The sequence below is a fragment of the Charadrius vociferus genome, unplaced genomic scaffold, assembly GCF_000708025.1.
Source record: "Charadrius vociferus isolate BGI_N301 unplaced genomic scaffold, ASM70802v2 scaffold436, whole genome shotgun sequence".
NCBI classification, from domain to species: domain Eukaryota; kingdom Metazoa; phylum Chordata; class Aves; order Charadriiformes; family Charadriidae; genus Charadrius; species Charadrius vociferus.
This window is the reverse complement of record NW_009649187.1, coordinates 6,416,780-6,439,665: the sequence shown is the minus strand read 5'-3', so window position 1 is coordinate 6,439,665 and position 22,886 is coordinate 6,416,780. Positions and strand designations below refer to the sequence as shown.

General features: G+C 45.7%; 1 protein-coding gene across 1 annotated transcript in view; it reads left to right on the top strand.

The window, feature by feature from the left end:
- The window catches only part of SYNPO2L (synaptopodin 2-like), a 35,702-nt gene that overhangs the window by 10,280 nt on the left and 2,536 nt on the right, over positions 1-22,886 (top strand). Inside the window, exons 2-3 of the mRNA XM_009888770.1 lie at positions 4,338-4,489; positions 7,248-7,909. Coding sequence (XP_009887072.1) covers positions 4,338-4,489; positions 7,248-7,909 — 814 coding nt within the window. The remainder of the gene's footprint in view (positions 1-4,337; positions 4,490-7,247; positions 7,910-22,886) is intronic.

Sequence of the window (22,886 nt, the reverse complement as noted above, 5' to 3'; positions counted from 1 at the left end):
TTCCTACCTTATAGACTGAGCTCTCTTGATGAGAGGAGGTGGGAGGTGCCTCAGGGAGGCAAGGGGAAGATGGCATGAACCTATTGCAGCTTATTCCTGAAAGGCACTGCAAACCATTTCTGATTACCCACAGCATGTTTCCTTTCTTATGAAGAAGCAATGCTGGGCAGCAGGGAGGGCGGTTGCAAAGTTTCAAGACAAGTTCCCTGAGCTGTACTCAGGCAAGATGTGAAGCCACTGAGTTACTATCAGGATTACTCTATTCTTAGCATCCCAGCGTGTGTTCACCCCCACATACCACTATCTAAATATAGTCCCTATTGAAGGACAGATGCTGCCAAATCACATCTGACCCCCTCTTCTCTTGCATTCTGTTTCCGAAAGCTAGGCCGAATTCCCCAGAGACACGTCCAATAATCAGCATGTCCTTTTGTCTCCCCAGGGCTGTACAAGGAAACTTGTACTGTACTGTTAAAGCCTGATCCCAGCACTGACCTTCCTGGCATCTCCTAGTGCTGGCATTCCCTTCAACACCTTTTTTTCTTCCTTTTCTCCTCTTTTGTTGCCTTCACCCTTTTCCTTTTTTCCCCTCAGCTGCTTCTGTCCTTTCCCTCCTGTCTAATTCAATATGATAAGAGGGCAAAGTAATGAAAGAAAACACGCACCTGTACGTGTGTACCTAGGTGCTGCAGTCACTCAAACCTCTCTGACAAGAGCTCTTTTGTCACAACAGAAATCCTGCTGAGAGGACAGTGAGATGGACAATCTTCTGAGTAAATGTGTTTCATTGCTTTATAGTTCCAGTTTTCCACACTGATTTGTATTTCCAGTGGCATAAATCAATAAGGCCCTGAAATTGAGATTCCCTAAACCCAGCTGAAATCTAAACAGGACATTCCTCTCATGAGAGCCAAGGTGTGTCCACTGAGGCACGGAGTGGAAAGTGTAACAGGCAGTTAGAAGAGGCTCAGAGAATTTGTGCGTTACCCCCAAAAAGGAGGGGTCAATCCTTGCAGTGTGTGCTAGGAGGTCAGAGTGCAATTCCCCAGGGCCAGGTCAGGGGCTACCCCTGACCACTTGTCAGAGTCCCTCAGTGCTGCCTCTCACTCACACAAGAAACCTCTCCGGGGATCTGCTACAGGAAGCGGAGAGGATTTCTCTTTGAAATGCCGCTTTTCCCATCCTTTCCCATCTCTTCAGAACAGGTGCTGGGGGACACCTTCCAACCTGTCTGCAGCATAAGCAGAAGCTCCCTGTAAGTGACGCTTCATGTGGCTCACTGGATGCCCAGGAGAGGGCATCTTTTGGACATGGGGAGCAAGTGGCTGAGCCTGAGGGCAGCCTGACCTTCAGGGTGGGCAGCGAGCCTGGCTTTCGGACTGGGCAGCCGCCCTGGCCTGGGGCCTCAAAGGCTCAGTACTGCCCTCACTGTGAGCGAGACATGCAGGCTGTGGGTTGTCATTAAAGGTCTCCACAGCACCGTGCTGGCAGTCATATAAAAACTGGCAGGCTTGTGCTGGTCTCTTTCCAGAGGGTCTCCAGCTTCCCGCACACTGCACCCTGCTGTCGTGGTTGTGGATTAAGTCCTGTCCTCTCTGTGTGACGTGCTTTCTTCCTTCTCTCCCTTCACAATCCTCTTCTGCCTTTAACCCCTTTGCTTTCCTGCCTGGCAAATGCAGTGGGGTAGGGGTTTGTCATTAAAATGAAGCTGTGAATAGTTTCCCTCTGCCCCTGGGAAGCAGATTCATAAACATCCAGGGAGGGGGTTATACACCTGTGGGAGACTGACAGCTAGGAACATTTACATGCTATTTTCAGACTCTGTAGGTCTCTTCCTGTGCTGGAAGAGATCTGGTCCTGTTTTCCCAATAAGGAATGGAGACAAGGTGAAGTCCCATTCTGGATTACAGAGCTAGTTTTCGGGTTCCTGCAACAGCACTGAAGTAACTATAGTTGCTTTGGTGCGTGGGCCTTCTGCCCCCCCTGGTAAAATATGAGCACAGACCAAGCCAGAGCCAGCATCTTTACTAACCACAAAAGAAATGCATTGCCTGCTCATGTTGCTCAGCCCGTGTGTGGCAGCTTGCGTCCCACCAGCCTACTCAGATCTAAAGGTGCCCGAAGCAGCAGCAGGCAGTGTTGTGAGCACAGCCTGACCCTCCCTGCCTGGGAATCCCAAACACTTGCCTGCAAAGTCCTGCAGTACTCTGGGACCAGAGGATTGGAGGAAACATACTGGCTCTGCTCTGGATCGTCACCGGCCCACATCCAGTTGGTTTCAGTACTCATGGAGGAGTACGATGGGATGTGAGGAATGCTCTGAGCACCTGCTGACAGCCTTTAACCCTCAGTCCCCTCGCTCCATAACTGGGAGAGATACTCGTCGTGTTCCCATCCAGTGCTGAGCACTAAGCCCTTGGCCATGGAGCAGCAGTTGGCTTTTTGGGGAATACCAGAAGGAGACCCACCTTCTAACCTCTGTTCAAGTTCCTAACTCTGCATTAGCTGCTGTGTCGATAGGCAGCATTGGAAAAGGTGTCTGCTATCTCTTTCAGTTAACAGCTGCACCTTGAGGGAGTATCAGGAAGCAGCATTTATACTGCAACAGCAGAAAAGTGGTTATTCAGCAGTAATTCATTACAGACCCACATGTTCTCATTCCAGGTTTATATTAACAAGGAGGGAGATAAAGGACTAAAATGACAGAGGCTGATGGATGTGGCAGCTGGGATGAGCCAGTCCCTATTTTAAGCATGCAGGCAAAATTTGGGGTCAAGCTAGAGAGGCTACAGAGTGATAAAGTGCCAGTGAACACACAAACAACTCGGAGCGTAGCCCTCCTTTTTCCATCTTCTTCCCCAACACCTCTCAGTCCTTCTGACAGGCTGACCTGGGAGTAGTGCTGCTCTTGCCTGATCAACACGAGCCAGCAGGGCTGAGCCCTGGGCATGTGCACACCCCATGGCTGCAGAGGGCCTGGGTGCTGAGACCAGCCAGCCATGCCACGGGACCTCCCCAGGGCTCCAACTCTCTCCTTTCCTGCTCCCCTCCTGCCCCTGCGAGAACAATGACAGGGCAGCAATCCTCTTGCATCCACTTCTCTTTCCTGGGGCTGCCATGGGAGTGTGGGCAAAGTAGCTTGTGTGATTTTATAGCTGAATCTGGTTGCTCGAGCAGCAAGGCTGTAAGATATGGGAGAAGGTGCACTCCTGTGTATTACCTCTCTGCAGGGATCAGTTCACTGCACCCTCTGTTAAACAGCTCTGCACTGATTTGCCTCTCACTTAACTGCGAGATCTCAAGAAGTATCCTAGAAGCATCTGCAAATCCAGTGTATTACTACCTTGGGCATGATTTGCCCTGACCCAGTGTTTTTGCCCAGCTATTCTTTTATGTGCAAAATGAGTGCATTATGGGTGCTAAGCTGTCCTACAAGACTATCCCATTGCTTGCCTATATGGGAGAGGTCTGTGGTTTTGGGCTGAGTGGGCATTTGATTTGCCTGCTTGCCCTAACAAAGGCTAGGCTGTGTTGGGGGTTTCAGTAAGAAGTTTAACTGATGGATGACAGAACAAAAGGGAGAGCAAACACTTGGTGTAAGATGGCCATGAGAGGCCAGATCTAGGAACTAGCCTGGAACTAGAGACCCAGGCTCCATTCTCAGATACAGCAATGCATATCCTGCACAGGTCCTGTTAAGGCTAAAGATTTACTGCAAGTTTACACTCGTGTAACAGGACACCATACGGCCTGATGCAGATGTCCAGAAATACATTGGCCAAAGCCATTAGAGCCGAAATGCTTGACAGCAGGAAGTGCCTCGGAGCCACCATCTCTTCCCAATGTCAGCTTCCCCGAGGAAGTACCTGCAGGGGTACTGCAGGGGCTCTGTGTAAGTGTCAGGGATCCTACCAAGGAAGCACAGTAGGGGCCTACAGAAGGACACAGCCATGTACAGGGATAGTCTGGAAAGAGATCTGGTTCCCTCTCTGGAACGCAGACTCCCTAAGCAACTTAGGAAATAGGGAACAAGAGGAGAAGAGCATGTAGGTGTTCTTGAGTCTTTCATCTGCAGTAAAGGACTCGAATTGGGTTGGTGATCAGGTCAGGCCTATGCTCAGCAGAGTGACTTTTGGAATTAACAGGAATACAGAGACCAAAAGGCACAGCCAGGGGTCAACCAAGAGGACTGGTCCTTCACCCTGGCAGCACAAAAGTCTTAGGGCTTATTTTATTCTGTCAGGGATGGAGCAATAGAAGGGCCAGCAGGAGACAAGAAACTGGACTAAAGAGCTGTCATTCTTCCTTTCATCCCCATCTTTCTTCTGTTTTTCCAGATCCGAAAGAGAAGCAAAGCGTGCCGTGGAGGACTGTGGGAAAATGATGTGCTAGTATCTATAAACGGGAAGTCATGTGCTGGCCTCTCCCATGCTACTGCCATGCAGATCATCGACTCCTCCAATGGCATGCTCAACATCCGTGTGAAAAGGTAACCTGCTCCCAAGTGCTGGTGTTGTGAAAGTGCAGGCAGCAGGGCAGTTTCATCCAGTGCAGCAGCCATCCACACCTAGCAGAAAGAAGGCAGGCAGGAAGCCTTTGGTTTCTCCATACTGCAAGGTGTACTACGAGGACTTCCCCATGGCTAACATGTGGCCATCCAAAAGTTTTGCATTGTCTTTGTGCTGCTCTCCAGAGTGCCTGGCCCTGGGGCTGAACAGACCACAGAGCTCTCTGCCCCTGCCCCTCAGGGCTGGAGGGAAATGTTTGCAGTGTGAGGGCTATGCTGCAAAGAATCAGCAATTCAGGCTCCAAGCAAGCAGATGCCATAGTGCAATTTATCTCATCTCGGCAATTAACAGAGACGCCAGGTCATTCTGGTTAAATAACTGTTCTGTAGAAATGGATTTGACTACACATTGGATAATTGAGCCAAGACAAGATTACCCAAGTATTTTCTACAGCAGGCCATTGTAGTCCGACAGGGGGTGAAGTGACTTCCAGAAAGATAAGAGGTATGTAGCTGAGTCGCTTTTTACAGTAAGAGGTATCTTTGGCAGTCTCTAGTCCAGCAGAATAGTGGAAATCAGGCTCAAATTTAAGCACAAAAATGGTCCCAGTAACATCCCTGGTTCTACCTGTGCTAAACTAACCCAGTGCCTCAGCGCAAGCTGTAAATGAATTGTATAAAGACAAAGGCAGTAAAGCTGTGTGAGGTCCCAGCTAGTCCACACTGCTGCCAAAACAGAAGTCGCCCTCAGGAAATAAGGCCTTGGTGAAGGGGGCTGGGAGATGTGGTGTTCTACATCCCTGAAAAGACAGAGCACCGTGAGCAGTGGGGAGGGAGAGCTGCACTGGTTGCTGGCATCTGTAAAGCAGGGGGAGAGGTGGGCAGTGCTTACAGAAGGAAAGCCTGAGCATGCAGGACCTTCCCCTTGGCTTCAGGGAAAGTGCTGGTGCCTTCTGATGTGCTCACCCTATACCCTAGCTGTGATTAAGTGGGATGAGTGAGCCCTGCACAAGGTGTCCAGAATAGCTGCTGGTCCTTTGCCAAGGCCTTATCTCACCCCATCAGAGCCTAGCTGCAGCCAACAGGTGCCTGGGCAAATTCCAATGGGCCAAAATCAGCACACTTTGAATTAGCAAAGTGACAAAGGGAGACTTCTTGCAGCCCTCTGGGAGCCAACATCAGATGGTTTGCAAATAGCGTAACCAATTGGCTTCATCTTGTGGTAGTGGAGAACTCATAAAATATTGCTTTCTGATCACATCCCTATTCCCACTTCATATTTATGTTCCCAGAGAAAACGCCAATCAGTTCTGTTCAGGAAGGAGAGGTAGCTGGATGACTCTGGAGCACGCAAGGTCACAGGTGTATTTCTGTCAGTGCAGGAATAGAGAAAGAGAGGAAGGGAGAGAGATTGTAACCTGATAATGTAGAACAAGAGAAAACAGCTTACAAGCAGTAGTGCTTTTCAGTTATCTGGTTGAGTATTTAAAGAAGAGGAAGAACTGCTCTGTTTTGCTTGGGGAGCTTTGAGTTTGCTCCCCAATGAGAGTTCATAATAGCAAATATTATTAACAAAATAGTCAGGGAAATTGTCCCACCCTTAGCTTCCACAAAGGTTTTGATATTTGACATGATTATAAACTTTTCACGGTTTAGAATTGGGATCCGAGTCACGAATTTCACAGTTTTACAGAGGCAGTGCTGTCTGCCTGCATTCCTGGTATGCATACTCAGAAGGCAAATACTTAATGCGTCTTTATAACTAACAAACCCTGGTGACTCTGGCAAGGGAAGGAAGAAGCTCCCTGCCCCATCTGTGTGGTCTGGAGTCAAGCTGCCATTGAAATCCAGACTTACTCCTGATGAGAGGGAGGACAGAACTGGCTCTTTTCCCATCAGCACAACCAGTTCTCCCTCTCTCTGGAAGTCAGGCTGACTGCCCCAGTCTGCCCTGCCCCTACTCTAGTCATCCTTCTAGCTGACTTACAGGCTAGAAGTTGCTATGTCTAAGCCAAAGACCAATGCCACCATGGATTGGGCTGGCTGGCATGACTGCAGTACGGTCGTCAAAACCGAGGTGCTGGTAGCTAGCTTGTGAAGCAGTCCCACAGCGAGCAGGCCACACATCGAGGTGGACTCCTACCACAGGATAGCAGAGTCCTACCCACAAAAAACACTTGGGCCTTTGTCTCCTAAGTATTTGCTATTTCCTCCCACACAGAGGTCAGGGCAAACAAAGAGCACCATCTTCTTTGTTTGGAGCCCACTCTGAACTGAAGCAGTTTGGGGGTGCCGGGATCCGCAGAGCTGACACAGCTGGACAGTGCAGTCCCAGCTGCAGGAGCAGCTGGAGTGCAGTGCGATGGCTCAGGCACCACCCGTCCCCTTGGCAAGCAGCAGGCTGTAGGGGTATGTCCCACTGTCCTGGGGAATGTTTGCTATGCAGGAATTCACCTCCGCAGGAGAAATGCCTGGGGAGCTGATTAAGCTGGCTTGGTAGATTTTTGTGCTCTCAGGGCATGCTGATTTTCAAGTGTGTGAAGCAGAAAATCAGGATGAGAGCATGTAGCTGATGTCAGAGATGAGACTGCCCTTGGTGTCTGCACTTCAGGTGTCTGTACCACCTGAAAGACACCTGAAACACTGGCTCAGTCATTACTCCTTTCTCACATTTGAGGGTTTCCTTCCAGCTCAGCCCCACCAACAAGACCTCACTCACCGCTTTTTCTTCTCCCCCCAGGATAGTTGGTGGGGACCAGACCGGCCCACGACTCCAGCGCTCCCCTTCTCCAGGGCAGCGAGTGCTCTCGCCACCGTCCCCGCTCAGCCCCCCGGCGCAGCTACTCAGCCCTGAACCAGCAGCAGCCCCAGCCACTGCACAGCCCTCCCAGCCACGGAGGTCACAGAGACACCTGGAGAGCCTCACCTCCCCGCCAGACAGTGAGGCCTACTATGGTGAGACGGACAGTGATGCTGACAACGTAGCCCAGGAGAAGCACCGCCGGGCTCGCAAGAAGAGCCCACGCTCCCCACCCGACAGCACCAACAGCAAGGCAGATGCGCCTCAGGATGAGGTGTCCCTGTCCGAACAGAGCGGCTACGAGAGCATGCCGGAGGCTGCTGCGCAGGGGACAGCTGAGGTAGCCAGCTCCGGCGGGGTGGCCAAGAGGGAGATTACCTGCCCGCCTGGCAGCCGCACAGACACTCCATTCTCGGAGAGCGAGGGACAGTTGCGGCCACCATCAACAGAGGGACGGGAACCTTCTCCAGAGGCAATGCTCCTGCCTCATGCCACCAAGGCTATCCGAGCAGAACGCCATCTCATCCCCATGGTGGGGCCAGTGGAGCACCCAGTTGATGAAGACCTAACCACCACATACACGGAGAAAGCCAAGCAAGCCAGTAAGTCCTCTGCACCCTGCCACTCACCCACGCCCTCTTCCTACACTGGATCTCCTTCCAAAAGCCTCATCCCTGCAAATGTCAAGTGGGTTAGCTCCTCTAGCTTGGGAAGAAGCAGAGTCAACTCAGACCTCCAGGGACTGGGGCTTCCTATTGCAGCTTTGGCACTGGGGTCTACCTCACCCAAGATGTCCCAAGGAATAGATGAGAGAAAGGGTCTGGGATCTGGGAGTCGCTCGTAGAAGCTGCAGACACATAACCAGCTGTGCTCTAGCACCTCTATGTGCTAGAAACAGGGTGAAGGTCATTGGTTTCTTCAGCACTTTGGGCTGAAGAAGACTCAGTGTCAGGAAAGAAGTTGGGGGTTACATTTCCCAAGCCTGCCCTGTCAGAGGTGTCACAGCAGCTCAGTTTGCTCCTTAGCTAGCTGTGTGTCCAAGCACAGGGTGCTCGCTCTGAGGGGCTCCTGAGGAGCACCCTGTTCAGCTCAGCTCTCCATGGGCACAGAAGCATGTAGTATTACACGTGATTAAGGACTGAGTAGAAATAATTTGCAGTCAACATAGCCCTAAAAGACTGTTGTCAGTAGCTCGTTTATTTCTCTCACCCTGTCAGGCTCAGGGAGGGACTTGTCTACACTGACTTTCAGAGGATGTTTTCTCTGCAGGCACTTACTGCAGCAAAGGTGTCCATGTCTGGCAGCAGCTGGTGAGCTCTGGTCGAATTTATCACTTTATAGGTATTGGCAGTAGAGGGCTGCCAGCCAGGACAGGCGGGAACTGTTAAATCAGCTGTTGGAACAATTCCTTGTAGTGGGATCCCTACTCGTGAAGACCTTTTCAGGTGGAATGAAGTAGTGAAAAATGTAGTGTAGTACATGGGTGATGGACCTGAAGTGACCTTAATTGTGAATATCTTTCCTGGCTTCTGCTACACATGGAGTATTTCAAACACAAACATGAAGGCAGAACAAGATGTTACCTGATTTCACAGTTGTGATCTATCCAATAATATTAAAAACAAGGTAATCAAAACTTGTTTTCACATGAGTACCTCAGTGTGCACTATGATTGACTAATTTCTACTTCTCTGAGCCTAGAAATAAAGTGGGTTTTTAAAAAGTGACTTAGCTGGGGGACAGAATGAGAAACGGAGATACAGAAAAGTTAGTAGACTGAAGCAGAAATAAAGCACACAGATTCTAACTTCTGATTCTCTGCTACAAATGCTAGACATTTTTCCCTAGGCCAGATGATATTGCAAGGCAATTGTTAAGCCTCTCTTTTCTCTTTTCCTCGGGCTAAACATTCCTTTATCTGTTCTGCCTAAGGGATCCTATAGAGGTAACTTTCAAATCGAGGCTGCTTCCGTCAGGCAGGGCGCTGTCTTACTGCTCTGCTCTGCCTTGAGACAACAGACTCAGTTGGGTCCCTTCTTTCTGGCCCTGGTAGGCAGTACAACTAACCTGGTGCCTTGTACTATTTCTTTGTAGTCTTTAGCATTCACTTCCCTTAGGACAGCAAAGAAAGTAGCAATTTCAGCCTCCCTGAGGATGAGGCTATTTTTTCCCCCTTTGAATAATGTACAAGCATGTGGTGAATGTTGAGAAAGGCATGTTCAGCTGCTCCCTGCCACCCGATAGTTCTAGCAGTGTATGAGCAATTGCTTTACATCAAGACTTATTTCCATGGGCAGCGTCAATACAGAAGGCTCCCAGGAAAGCCATGTATTTAATGCAGAGCATTTCTGATGGCAAAATAATATCCCATGGCAGAAGGTGATGCAACTCTATTGCCAGCTAGAGGTAGGGTTCCCAGAAGCACTGCAGACTGAGATAATATTTTATTCTCCTATTACCCCACCACCACTCCCCCCCTTCTGGTTTATGTTTGGCCTTGGGTGTCCTTATGTAAGAGTTACTCTGCCATGGGTAGCAACTCACATGGCCAGCTTGGCCTTTTCTTGGGTTAGGAATCTTGGCAGTAAATGTGAAGGCAAAACTCTATGTCCTGATCATGCTGGAACACAGCAGCCATTACAACAGAAGTAACGATCAGCAGCCAGTAATTTTGTGAAGGAAGAACGCAAGGAAGGAAGAGGGATGGAAGGTTCATTATGTGCTGAACAGAGCTAAGGAGTACCTACACCTGGAATATACACAGGAGGATGTGGGACTGTTGAGCTGCATTGGCTCCATGGAGAGGCTGCCTGCAGAGAAATTATTGGCGTGGGAGGCACATGGTACAACATCTCTTGCCAGAAAGATGTAGCCTTGGCAAGGATGTTTGGGCTTGCATTGGTTCAGTTCCTACAGCTGCTCCAGGCTCACATGGAGCCATCAGAGTTTAAAGCTCTGTGTCTCTGCCTTTCCTTAGCAACACCCACAGTACAGTAGCCTACTCTGGGACACGGGACTCCTGGATTTTGCTAAACAGGAACACAAAAGGGTTTAGATGGTAGGCAAGTTTTAAAAATCTAAGTTAACTACAGTAGGTGACTTGGATGGTCAGTCGTGGGAGCCTGGGGCTTGATATATATGCAGTAGACATTTAATGACTACCTAATCAGATGTTTGTCTGCTTTTTGGAGTACTATGTCTCTAAACATATTCCCAGTGCACTGGCTCAGCACACTATCCTTGCCTTGCCATGGCCTTCTCCATTATGACTCCCACTGTTGCACCATAAGAATGTGAAAAATTCCTGTTTAGTTTGTTGGGACTGTTACTCAGATGGTTCCTCACTTTTTCTTTCTAGAGCATACTCCTTTCTTATGCCTGCTCTGACGTTTTCTCCAATTTGGGGAGTATTTCTCTTGTCCTTTGTATTCATTCTTTCTAACTTTTCACCGTCATTTTTAAGCTACAAAGACTTTCTCCCTTTCCCACCTGTCCCCACACCTCAGGCAAACAGAATTGCAGGTATAGTATTTCTAGGTGAGTATCTAGAAACATCAGATTTCTAGATGAATAATTGAAATCCCTGTACAAGAACAGAGTACATAATAATTCCTTTGCACACCACTGAGAGTAGCAACTGACAATTTTCACAGCTCTATTGCCCTGCAAGGATCTCAGTAAGACTGCTATTGCCTGTCAGCTCTTGGGTTTTCTGAAACTTAAGATCTGTAGCTCTGTTCTTTATTTCGTCTCTAGAGCTTTGTAGACCTTTGTCCTCATTGCATGCTTTCCAGAGCTCAGAACTTTCCAGCTCCTAGGCAAGTTGATTCAGCCCCCCTACCTTCCCTTTTATGTATGATTTTCCTTTGTTGCTGATGTTGTTAGCAAATCTGACCTGGTCTGAGTGTATAGTGTCCTCAAGATCATTAATGAAACTAGGAAATGCTTACCATATTCTCACACCATCTTTCCTAGTCTCATCATGATGGATGATCAGTCTTTATGCTCTGATTGTTACTGATTCATTTTCTCTTAATTTTAATCTGATTGACATTTCTCCAGTACATGCATTTTTTTTTGCATCAACTCCACCAACTCCTGACAACTACAGCTGCTTTCCCTGCCTTTGCTAAGAGGATACAAATCACGTGGCAATTGCTGGAGGTGGCACTGCTGTCGTACACCTGCTTTGCATCGCAGTAACACAGGAGAAAATGGAGCTCACTTATTTACACTAGGCAAGGATTTGACTCCAGGCGCAGAACACAGTATGGTGGCAAGTACCAACAGCCCGAGACGAGGATTTGGCAGTGGGTGGGGTGGAGCAAAATAAGCACAGAGAATAGAGGGCAGCAGCTGATGGTACCACCTCACAATGCTCTGCATGTCGTCAGCTGCTGAGCTGTGCCTCTCCTTCCCCAGCAAAGACACAAGGCCTTAGAGCTCCTTAGAGAGGCAACAGCCCTTGTGGTGAGGTTTGGGCCTGTCTCTTTCTGAAGTTCCTGCCCTATTCGCACATTGGTATTTGCTCATTTCTGCCAACCTGTGGGATAAGTACGTACATTATTCCAGCCCTCCACAGGACAAATGACTTGGACATGCCTGCTCAAAAAACACGCAGAACATTGCTGATGCAGACTAGTGGGGCAGTGTGGGGAGCCACACACCATCCAAATGTGGGACACTTGCCCTACATAGGACCTCAGTCTTCATTGCTACCCAGTGGCTACTATGCACCCTCGTGTTTTGCTTTGCGGGGCAAGAGAACAGCCAGCAAACAGGGACTCTTTTCTGTACTTTAAATGAACTATTGGAGAGCATTCATACTTGTGAATAGCCAATATTTTGCCTAATCTGAAGAAACAAAACTACAAATTCCTTTCCTTCCTACTAAAACAGTAACTTGCTCTCTTTAAAGAGGTGATTAATCCCTCCTGAAACTGGGGAACTTTAGGGCTTCAGTTCATCATCACTGTAAAGGGCCAAGCCACATGCCTTCCTGAGATGACTTCTGTGCTGCCTGGACAGTGCAGAAGGAAAGGAAGAGATAACAAGACAGAAAATACAAATAAAAAAACCTGTATGAGTTCCAGGAGGTTAGTGGAAAGTGGGAACTTGTGGCAAGGAGAATCAGACTATAGTTGTCACAAGTAATTCCTAGTGAGGTTCTTTGGTTCCCCATAGTTCCTGCAGTGTCCTCCTCTGCTCACCCCACCCTCAGAGGCTTGGGACCCATCTGCAGCCCAGGCTAATTCTCTTCAGCCACCTGTACTCTCTAAGGTGCAGTGTATTTTCACCTCCATTCTAAATCGTCTCTCAGGGACACAGGCCGTCTCACAACTGGAAATAGCTATTGCTAGCAGAAGACAGACATACCAGGATGGCAGTCTAGTCCTAACTTGCTATCACACTGTAGGAATTTGTGTCAGTGCAAGAAGTGCTTCAAAATATCTCAATTTAAACTTATCCACTGGACTATTTTTAGTTCCCAGGACTCAAGAGCCTCTCCATGTACGGTATGGGAAGGGAGGGAAAAATGGGTGGGGAAATTTCCTCCTCTGCTTTATATGGGCCTGACTGCCTGTGCAGAGTCATCAAAGTTACTACATTCCATATCAGAAAAGGAAATCCTTCTTGTTTAAAGCGGATGTACAGCAGCATCACTTGTCGAGATAGGATGCTTATAAATAAGTGGCCTATTCATTGGAGGGTCATACAGATTACCTCCTCTAAGAGTGATTGCAGTCACATTTCCCTGCAGAGGGGGTGAGTGCAGCAAGCCATCTCTCAGCCTGTTACAATCAGTATAGGCCACAGGAGCTGTGAACAAGATAAAGTACCTGAATGGCGGTTTGAACTTACTGCACCACATTTTCTACTTGGCTTTCAGCTTTGACAGTTGTGACTCTAATGATCACAGTTCCGCGATTGTTAGGCTAGCTCACTGGTTTTGCCATTCACTGCAGTCTAGAAGACCAAAAGGTTTAGGATAGTAGTCAACTGTCCCCATCTTACCTGCTTTAAAATAGAATAGAAAAGCATTCTGCTCAGACCAGGAGATTAAAATTAATTGCCTGAACTATTGATCTTACAGGAAGTCTGTTCCTAGCAGTATGAAGCAATGCTGAATAACCTTTGGCCCTTGCTACTCAGTGAGCAGCCAACCACTAGGAAAACCAGAACAACAGCCTCCCTGGTTGAATCACAGATGGAGAGTTTGATCTCACTTCAGCACACATTAAACTGGAAATTGCATCCGCTTGGGAAATCAACTCATACACTGGTGTATGCAGTCTAATTGTTTGTCTTTGCTGAAGAATATCCCAGTTGATAACTAACATTCAGTTTTGAATTCTCTGCAGCTTGGAAGGCATTTATTAAAGACAACAGTGAGATAAACACTGTGCATTGGGAGCCCTCTTCCTCCAGTTTTAGGCTTGAGTATCGCATTTGAACTTATGCCATCAGTTTATGTTCTTCTATTGAAAGCACAGAGGTGATATTTCCAGGCTGATGTATTAACTGTTTGGACAGAAGACAGAGATTATAAGATAGTGTTGTCTGGGTTGGCTTGTGTTGATGAATTTTTCCTACTCTCTTCTCAGAAATTGTCACAAGTAATTGGCCATCATCCTCAGGTATTCTCACTAGAGACTTCCAGCATTGTTCCCTCAGGCATCACTCTTGTCCAGCATTTCAATGCAAATGCTGTGGATTGCAGCACTGGAAGTAAGGCTGACAGAGCTCTGCTCTGCTTCACCTTTGTACCTCACTGCTATCCTGCTGTCCTGGAGCCTGACAGAGACATGGATTTAGCTGAACAAGTGTTAGCTCAACATAAATCTAGCTGCATATAATATTCTCTGGGAGGGGAAAGATCTTTAGTATTTGAAGATGTTTGCAGGAATGCTGTATGTGATCCCTGAAATTAAGACTTTCTTTTGTCCTAGTATTTCCACTGCATGAGATACCTTTTTGAGCATCTTTTTTAAACTATCAGTTATTCAGACATTACCTTTCTATGTTATTATTGTCAGCGCAGGAACTCTGACTCTAGGTCACAGTTCCTCAGACATGGTCAAAGGTCATTCATCATCCTGCTGCTGGTGAAACGGCGTCAGCAGTTTTCTTCTGAGCTTATGCTTTCATGGTCCTTGCAGAGCCCCAGCTAGTGATTCTTCCGAATATGTTGCCACACACAATAAGTTAACATAGCTTGTCCTTGCACATGCACTTCTGGAGTGACTTAGGATGTATAAGGCTGTTTGGGACCAATGGGGTGAAGCCAAAACTTTGCCTTTTGCCAATAATCCAGATCTCAAGGTGATTAGAGCAATAATCACACTGAAACAACTATAAATATAACCCCATAGAGTGTCTTAGCCAAGCTGATAGTTTCTAGGTTCCAGGATTTTGGGAGCCGAGTTCAAAGAAATCATAATGCAGACAGGCAATGGGAATCCCTCTCTCTGTCCAATGTTGTTTCCATCAGTTCTGAAAGTGATATGGGACTTGCTGACAGGGTTGGTACAAGTCTGCTTGCAGAAAACACTGAAATGAGACAAAGTGATAGTGATGGGGGAGGGAGAAGCATAAAAGGGTGAGGCATAAAAGGACTTTGACAAGGGGTAATTAAACAACAGAGTCATTGCTTAATAAAAGTGAGAGAAAATTATAGCTGCGAAGGAGAAAACTGTAAAACTGACAAATAATCATTATTCAGTTTCACTTAAAGCCATCATAGGAAGGGAGATCAGTTTGTTGTGAAATATGTAAAGCTTCACTGTCATCAGTGTTTCTACTGCTTATGTTAGCTTAGAATCAAACCCTTTGTATAAAAGAAATGGAAGCAGGAACGGGGGCAAGTAGATTCAGCATATCTTGATACGCTGACTATACTGAAAGGACAAGACTGAATAATATTCTCTGTAGAGGTGAAATGTAAGGAATTAGTGAAAATTGTATCAGAATGGCCCTCAGTCCTTGATAAATAACCTGGAATAATGGGAAGGGTCTTAGGGAAAGAGATCAAGAATAGCACCCTTCTGAGAGCCACAGGCTCCAGGAATAAGGAAAAAAGAAAAAAAAAAAAAAGTTTGGCTTCAGTTTGGTGAAGAAAGTTCTTTTGAGCACACTTTGTGGAAAACAAAATGATCAGTGCAAACAAGATGGACTAATAAAAATGAGAAAAAGAGATAGTCTTTGACCTGTTCAGTAAGATAAGATTTTGTGGCTCAAGAAATAAGGTGGACACAGTATATGTTAGCTTCGGTAAGATATCTGATCTGGTTCCACATGACTTTTCCAATGAGAGAAATATGGATGAGATAGGACTACTGTAAGGTGACTGCACAATTGGCTAAGAATAGAACAGAAAACATAACTATTAATGGCTCATGATGTCAGATTAGCTAACTGGCTAAGTTGGTAGTAGTGTTTCAGCGGGCTTCTGAATCTAACAGGGCTACCTCTATATTTTCACCCATGCAGCGTTAAACACTAACATATGTCAATCAAATGTCCTCCCCCCTCAATGTTATATGACTGGCGAGGAGACAGATGATTAAAAATCCCAACCCTCCTCTCTTCTGTCAGTGGATCTTGTCCTCTGGCTGCATCTAGACAGAACAGGCATTATGTGCTGTGGGGCACTCCACAGCCTCAAAACTGCTGCTACCCAGAACTGGGACCTGGCTGGGACACCTTGCAGCTTTTCTCTGGTCTTTCTTCCCACAGAAACCCAGGTGTGTGGGGGACGCAGGGGAGGGAGGTGGGTTACTGGATTGAGGAGGTACACTACTGTTGTCTTCCTATCTGCTTTTTCAACTGCAAACTCCTGCTAGTGAAGTTTTTTAAATGTTTTTTTGTTTCTCTTGAGTGGGTTGTACCTAGCAAGAAGTAACAGGAAATAGCAATAATACCATTTTTAATGGATGGCCTCAGGATTCAGCAGACGTTGCTGTGTATTAATCAGCAGATGACATAAGACATGGAAGGTAAATGGTTGTCTCGTGAAAGGCTGGATTTTTAAATGTAGTAGGAGCTTGACTGGTTGCAGAAAAGGACTAAAATCAATTGGATAACATGAATATATGGCAAGTGCTACAGGATTAATCAAGTCCACAGCCCCAGATGGTAAGCATATGCTTGTCTGTATGACTAGAGAGTGCATGCTGGAAACACTGAAGGACAAAGAGAAGATGAATCAGTGGTATCCTGCTGTCAGACATCAAGCAATTTTGTGAGCAGCAAAATTAACAGATCCGGGTGTCCTTTTAATTTATGTCTTGCATTTGATATCTCGTTCTCTCATGTCTAGTAAAATGAAGATCTGTCTGATGTCTCTCACATTCAAAAAAAGAACTTACTATCTCTCTGTTGTGTGTGTTCTTCGGTTTTTGATGCCTAATTAAGACTGCACTCAGGCTTCCTGCTGCCTATGGTGGGGTCTATCATCTCCTCTGTCCAGCCACCTATTTTCATGTAAACTTGTAGGAGCATTATATCTTTGTGACTTCAGACTCCTAAAATTAGCAAATAGGCTCAAAAGCTATTAGCATGAAACAAATAAGATCAAAAGACATGCAGCATGACTGCATAAACCTTTCTTAGGAAATCGGGCTAAAACTGCAAAAGGCAGATTCACTAGTGCATTCAACAGGTGCGGTCCTGGCAAAAGAAAGCTTGCCTTTGGCAATCTTTTCACGGAAGACTATGTAGGGAATATCCAAGGCCTGAGAGTGAACTGTCAGCACAGGAGAGCTGGCCACGTGTGCTACCTTTTGCACTGAGGATGCATTTCCATTGAGCTTGGGAAGAAAGTCTCACTCAACTGAGAGACATTTTTTTGAGTGGAACAAGCTATTCAAGTCCCTAGCAGGATACCATGAGACTAATACATTGCAGCCACACCTAGCAATGTCTCTGCACCCTCTCTGCCTAGCCAAGCTCTTCAGTAGCAGTGTGGGAGTCACAGAATGGCTAAGAATGGTCAAAAAACTACAAAATGACTGGGCATGTTTTTTCTCCCTAGGCTGTTGATTCACCTGCACAGAAGCTTGATTTCTGTTTTTCTAAAACCGGGAGATTGCAGTAGGGCAGTGTCTCACTGGGAGCTCTTAAAATCACGAGCCACTTAAGAAGAAATACTCACTTGACAAATACTTAACTATATATTTAACATCAGATACATGCTTAAGTGTTGCAGGCTTGAGTAGGCTGAAGCATTTACTTGTAGCATCCTAAATTGAAGCTGAAGCCATATCTATGTTTTATATTATGCACAGATTATGTGATGGAAGTCTGCAAATATCCATGAATGAGAAACAAGTTTTCTGTCCCAAGAGTTTTACCTCTTCTGTTAAGTAAAAGAATATACACTCCTCTGCTTTACTGTTTGCAATTCAAACATTGGTCGAAGCTTGAAAGGTTGAAGCTTTCAACAGGGAAATACTTAGAAGGCCAATATAATCTATCCAAATTTTATTTTGAAAGGACTCCAGGTATGAAAAGCATGAGATGTCTATAGCCTCTAATGACTTACTGGGATATTTGCAACGTTAGCCATGGAAAAATGACCTTGTCTAACATAAATAGCTGAAGAACAAAATCTCATGTGAAAAAAATAGCAGACAAGTAGTATTTCATCACAGAGGAACAGGCTCTTTATCTCTGAAATTAGCAGCATGCTTATTTGCTATGGTAATGGCTTTTCTAGAATTTGGTCTTTGGTAATAAAATGTACCGTTGTTTCTTTTCCTAGTGAACATGAACAGTATCTGGCGTCGCGTAAGTCTGTTTCTTTAGTAGTTTTCCTGAGCATACATTAAAATGCTTTCTTTTAATAGGGCCTGATATTGCAAAGTTTTATACTTTTTACACTTCTCTTTACTGTAATTAGTAACATAATTCATTTCATGTCAGTGAAATTTAGTTAAATTAAGTTAATGGAAAAATCTTTGTAGGCTTTGCTTAATAGAAATTTTTCCTTTTTGTGGATTATTCCAACACAATTTAGTGCTTTAAAAGTTAACAAAAGTTTTCTATAGAAATTATCCACCATACCAGCATTTACGAGAATTTTCTAACCCTTCTATTTACTCTATTATCTATTCCATTTGAATGTTCTTAATAGAGAATTTTTTTCTACGCTGCAGAGCTGTATTTTCATTTCCAATTGCATATTGTATATATCAGATCCTACAAAGTTTTCTACAAAGAAACTGTATCCCCTATATGTGTAAATATTCATCAAAGAAGAAGAGACTGAACCACTTTCATTGCTCTTGCTGTAAGAGCCTCTGTATGAAGCATGACGGGTTGCTCTTACAGCAACATTGCCTGCAGAAGTTGTCTTCCTTGGCATGCAGTGATGGCTAGTGGGTTTCAGGAAGCATGGTCAAACCTTCACTCTTCTAGACTCGCTAACATTGGAGATGGTCTGCTCCAGTCCTGGGCTAGTCTTGCTAGGGCTGGGACTGCTGGAGGGAGAATCACAGGGCAGTGTCCCGTGGCCACAGCTTTGGGATTCGCTCACAGGACCTATTGCTTATGTACAGAAAGAGGCAGTAAGATGTGACCTCGCCAAAGTGAGAGGAGATGCTGAGCAGGCCACAACTGCAGAGATTTGTAGACTCCCAGCACCCTCTGTTCCCTTCTCCCCCATCCACACCAGTCCTCACTAGCAGCATCTCGTCTTTCAACACCTCTCAGTCTCCAGTGCGGGAGCTCTGAATGGTACTGCCAAAACACCATTTGGCCTCCAAACGCTCCGTGAGCCTCCCTGGGCACAACCACACTCTTACAGTGGTGTAGGTAACAGCTTCTGCCATTTTAATTCAACTAAACCACTTCATTACAGGCACCAATGATCCTAATACTCCTCTGTTAAATGTTCCTCAGTCCTGGTACCCACCAGAAATGTGTATCGTGGACTGGTTCTTCTCAGACATGGAAGGAAATTGATAAACACAGGAAAAAAAAGCCTCTCCTCTCTTGTCTTCCTTATATTTACCTGGAGCTGAGTGCTCTCTGAGGGTTTCAGACAGGGAAAGTTGCTTTCCTCCTGGGTGGGCTTCTCTGCCTGTCTATGTTGGACATGAGCACTGTGTTAGTCTCATCTCTTTGAAGGGCTCTTTAGTACAGAAATGCTGGACACTGAAGCATTGGAAACACTAACCTGAAGCTTGCACCTTTCTAACCTGAAGCTTCCACCACAGAAGCAGTGAGAATATAGGGTATATTTTATTATTTTAAAATTAAAAAGAGGAGTTTTTTTGTCACAGGGAGTAGAGGGTGGGGGAAAGAAGGAGGGTGTTTAAGTGCCAGGTGACAATGTCCATCACACTGCTCAGTGATGAAGCTAAGACGACAAAAATAGAAAAAGTGACCTCATGGCTTTCAGCAGCAATGCCTAAGAGACAAAAGAGAGGCTTTAAAAGGCTTGTGGAGCTGATAGCAAAGGGCTTGGACACCTCAGAGTTTTGGTTCTGCTCCAGCAGTGAACTGCTTTGCTTCTCTCTCATTGCCTCTCTCTCTGTTTATGGGGAGTTGTGAATTAAACGGTCTTTGTGACATGCCCAGCTCTCCAGGTCTGGACTCTGCCTTCTCAAGCTTGGATCAGCCTTATGCAGGTACAGATGTCTCGTCTCTTCTTTTCTTTTCTTTTCTTCTCTTTTCTTTTCTTTTCTTTTCTTTTCTTTTCTTTTCTTTTCTTTTCTTTTCTTTTCTTTTCTTTTCTTTTCTTTTCTTTTCTTTTCTTTTCTTTTCTTTTCTTTTCTTTTCTTTTCTTTTCTTTTCTTTTCTTTTCTTTTCTTTTCTTTTCTTTTCTTTTCTTTTCTTTTCTTTTCTTTTCTTTTCTTTTCTTTTCTTTTCTTTTCTTTTCTTTTCTTTTCTTTTCTTTTCTTTTCTTTTCTTTTCTTTTCTTTTCTTTTCTTTTCTTTTCTTTTCTTTTCTTTTCTTTTCTTTTCTTTTCTTTTCTTTTCTTTTCTTTTCTTTTCTTTTCTTTTCTTTTCTTTTCTTTTCTTTTCTTTTCTTTTCTTTTCTTTTCTTTTCTTTTCTTTTCTTTTCTTTTCTTTTCTTTCTTTCCCTTTTTTCTTAAACTGTTGTAGTTTGAATACCACGATAGTTTTTCTGTTAGGATGACTGGTATAATTATTTATGTGCTTTAGCCTTTGACGAGAAGGAAAGTAGGAAGAAGAGGGAAGTAGTAAGTCCCAGAGGGCCTTACTTGCCAGCTGCTTAAAAGCACAGCGCAGTTGAGAGCAACTTCCTAGGGAAACTGTGAGTGGATGCTAATGCCGAGCCAAGAGCAAGAGTTGGTGGAGGCATAGCCAAGACTGTCTACTATTATATTTTCTCTGACAGTATTTGGTAGCCCAGAGTTCAGTGCTTTCATGGTACTCTGCTGCCTGAAAGGGCTGCACAGACACTCACTTTGGATGGTGTAGCTCCCTAGATGTTAGCTCCCAATGCCAGAAATCCTCCTGTGAGTCACTCAAGACTTTAAGTGACTTTAAAAGTCACTTTAAAAAAGTGACTTTTTAAGTCACTTTTCTTCTCAGGGCGAAGAGTTTACATATTCTGAACTTGACTAAGATTCTGTAGTGCTGCTTTTCCTCCTTGTAAATTTAGAAGAAAATACGAGCTAGGTGAGGCGTAGTAGATTGTAGCAAGGATGCTTGTAGCAAGAAAGAAATCTCTCTTATTATTTCCTCCATTGTGAATCACACTCAGAGGCACATGCGTGCAGATTTCTAAGTAGAGTAGACAGACCTTCAGGGACTGTAGTTTGTTTCCATCATGGACAGCAGGTCTTTGAGGGCAAGTCTATGGCCGCCCCGAAGAGCAGTAAGTCTCCACAAAAACCTGGAAACTATTTCAGTCTTGGTTCAGCAAGGTGGAGTCATTCTGTAAGGAAAGTTTTGCAGAGAACCTTCCCTTTGCAAGTGTGAGAACAAATAGTGAGCCATTTTTTCAGCATTAATTTTGCCATTTCCAGTTTTCTGGGTGCAAAAGGGAGGAATGAACTGTGCATCCGCGTGAGGTGATCTCAAACTGCTGAAGTCCCTTTGTTGAAATCCAAAGCAGCAGCATGTGCTATGGAATGGCTGCAAACCTTGAGAAGAGTCTTTCCTTGTATTTATCTTAAGCTTCCTGGAAAGATGACTGCTCTGCAAATCAACACCTCATTTTCAGCATGGGGTGAGAGAGGGAAGCTCTTTCTGCTGTGGTTACACTGGTGCAGTATGGAATGATGACACCTGCCACAATTGTGCAGCCTGTCCAGGTTTTGGGGCACCTCTGCAGCCCTCGGGAAGACTAGTATCCTTCCTAGCTAAGCTCCTTGTCCCCCACTGCAGGTAACTTTGCCTCATTAGCAGAACCCCTTTGAATGAATGCTCTGTGTTAAAATGGTCAGAAGTGAGATCCCAAAAGGACTAAGCAGCTTCCATCCTCTCCTGAGCTAACATTCAGGACTGCCTGCAGCTCTCTCCTCTCCTCTCCTCTCCTCTCCTCTCCTCTCCTCTCCTCTCCCTTCATCAGGGCATAAATTTGTACCTCTTTCTGGAGAGTATCAGGGCTGGACAAGATGCTACACAGTTTTTTGACAAATTATTAGATGCAGGCAGTGGATGGATGTTTCATCTGGACTATCATACTGGGAAAAAGACAATGGGAGTAAGAAAAAGGATGAAATAAAAAAATCAGGAATTAGTCTATGGTTTAGGTATGTTCTTTTTTTTTCTGTGCAGTTAGCACTGATTTCTGTCACTTGAACACTGATTCAAGGCATGTCCATACCTTCCTTTGGGCAGCTGAGTTTCATTTTACTATTGCATCTTGTTCACCCTCTGCTTTCCCTGCATGCAGGGCAGAGAACACAATGTTCCTTCCTGGGGCTTTACTGACCGCTGGGCTGGCAGAGCAGGCGGAAAATGATTATCCCACACTTTCATGCCAGTGTCCCAACAGGTGTTGGCTTTTCCAAGCAAGCTTGTCTAAGTGGATTCCTTCTGGTCTGGCCGATCAGTTGTGGAGGTCTGGGATTCTTGCTCAGGAGCAAATGCTCCTCTTCTTTGCTGGGCATGGGGCACAGGCAAGGGACTGCAGCAAGGGTGAAAACATGCCTCCTGCTGTTGCAGGGCTGCTGCAGAGAGCAACAAACGGCCCTACACACAGTGCTGCTGCAAAACACTCTGACTCTGTAGCTGACACTGCAGGACCCAGAGCAGGAGCAGCCTGGCTGCACCCACAGAGCACCTCTCCCATTGCACACATACATGGGTGCTAACAGTAGCAGCGTCTGCTTCCCAAACTCTCGGGGTCAGAGGGATTGCTTGCTCCTGGGAGTCCTCCATATGGTAGAAGGAAGGTCTATGAAAAGCAGGGCTCCACCTTTAGGGTGATAAGGAAATGGTAAAAATTCCCAGGAGCAAGGGCATCCACTGTAAAAACGCTGTGAGAGCCTGGGACTCTTCACCACGTACTGCAGAAATAGGAAAGAGAGACCATCTGCCAGAGAGGGGGGAGTTGCCTCCCCACACCTGTGTGGGCTTCTATTGTGTTTGCAGGGAAAGA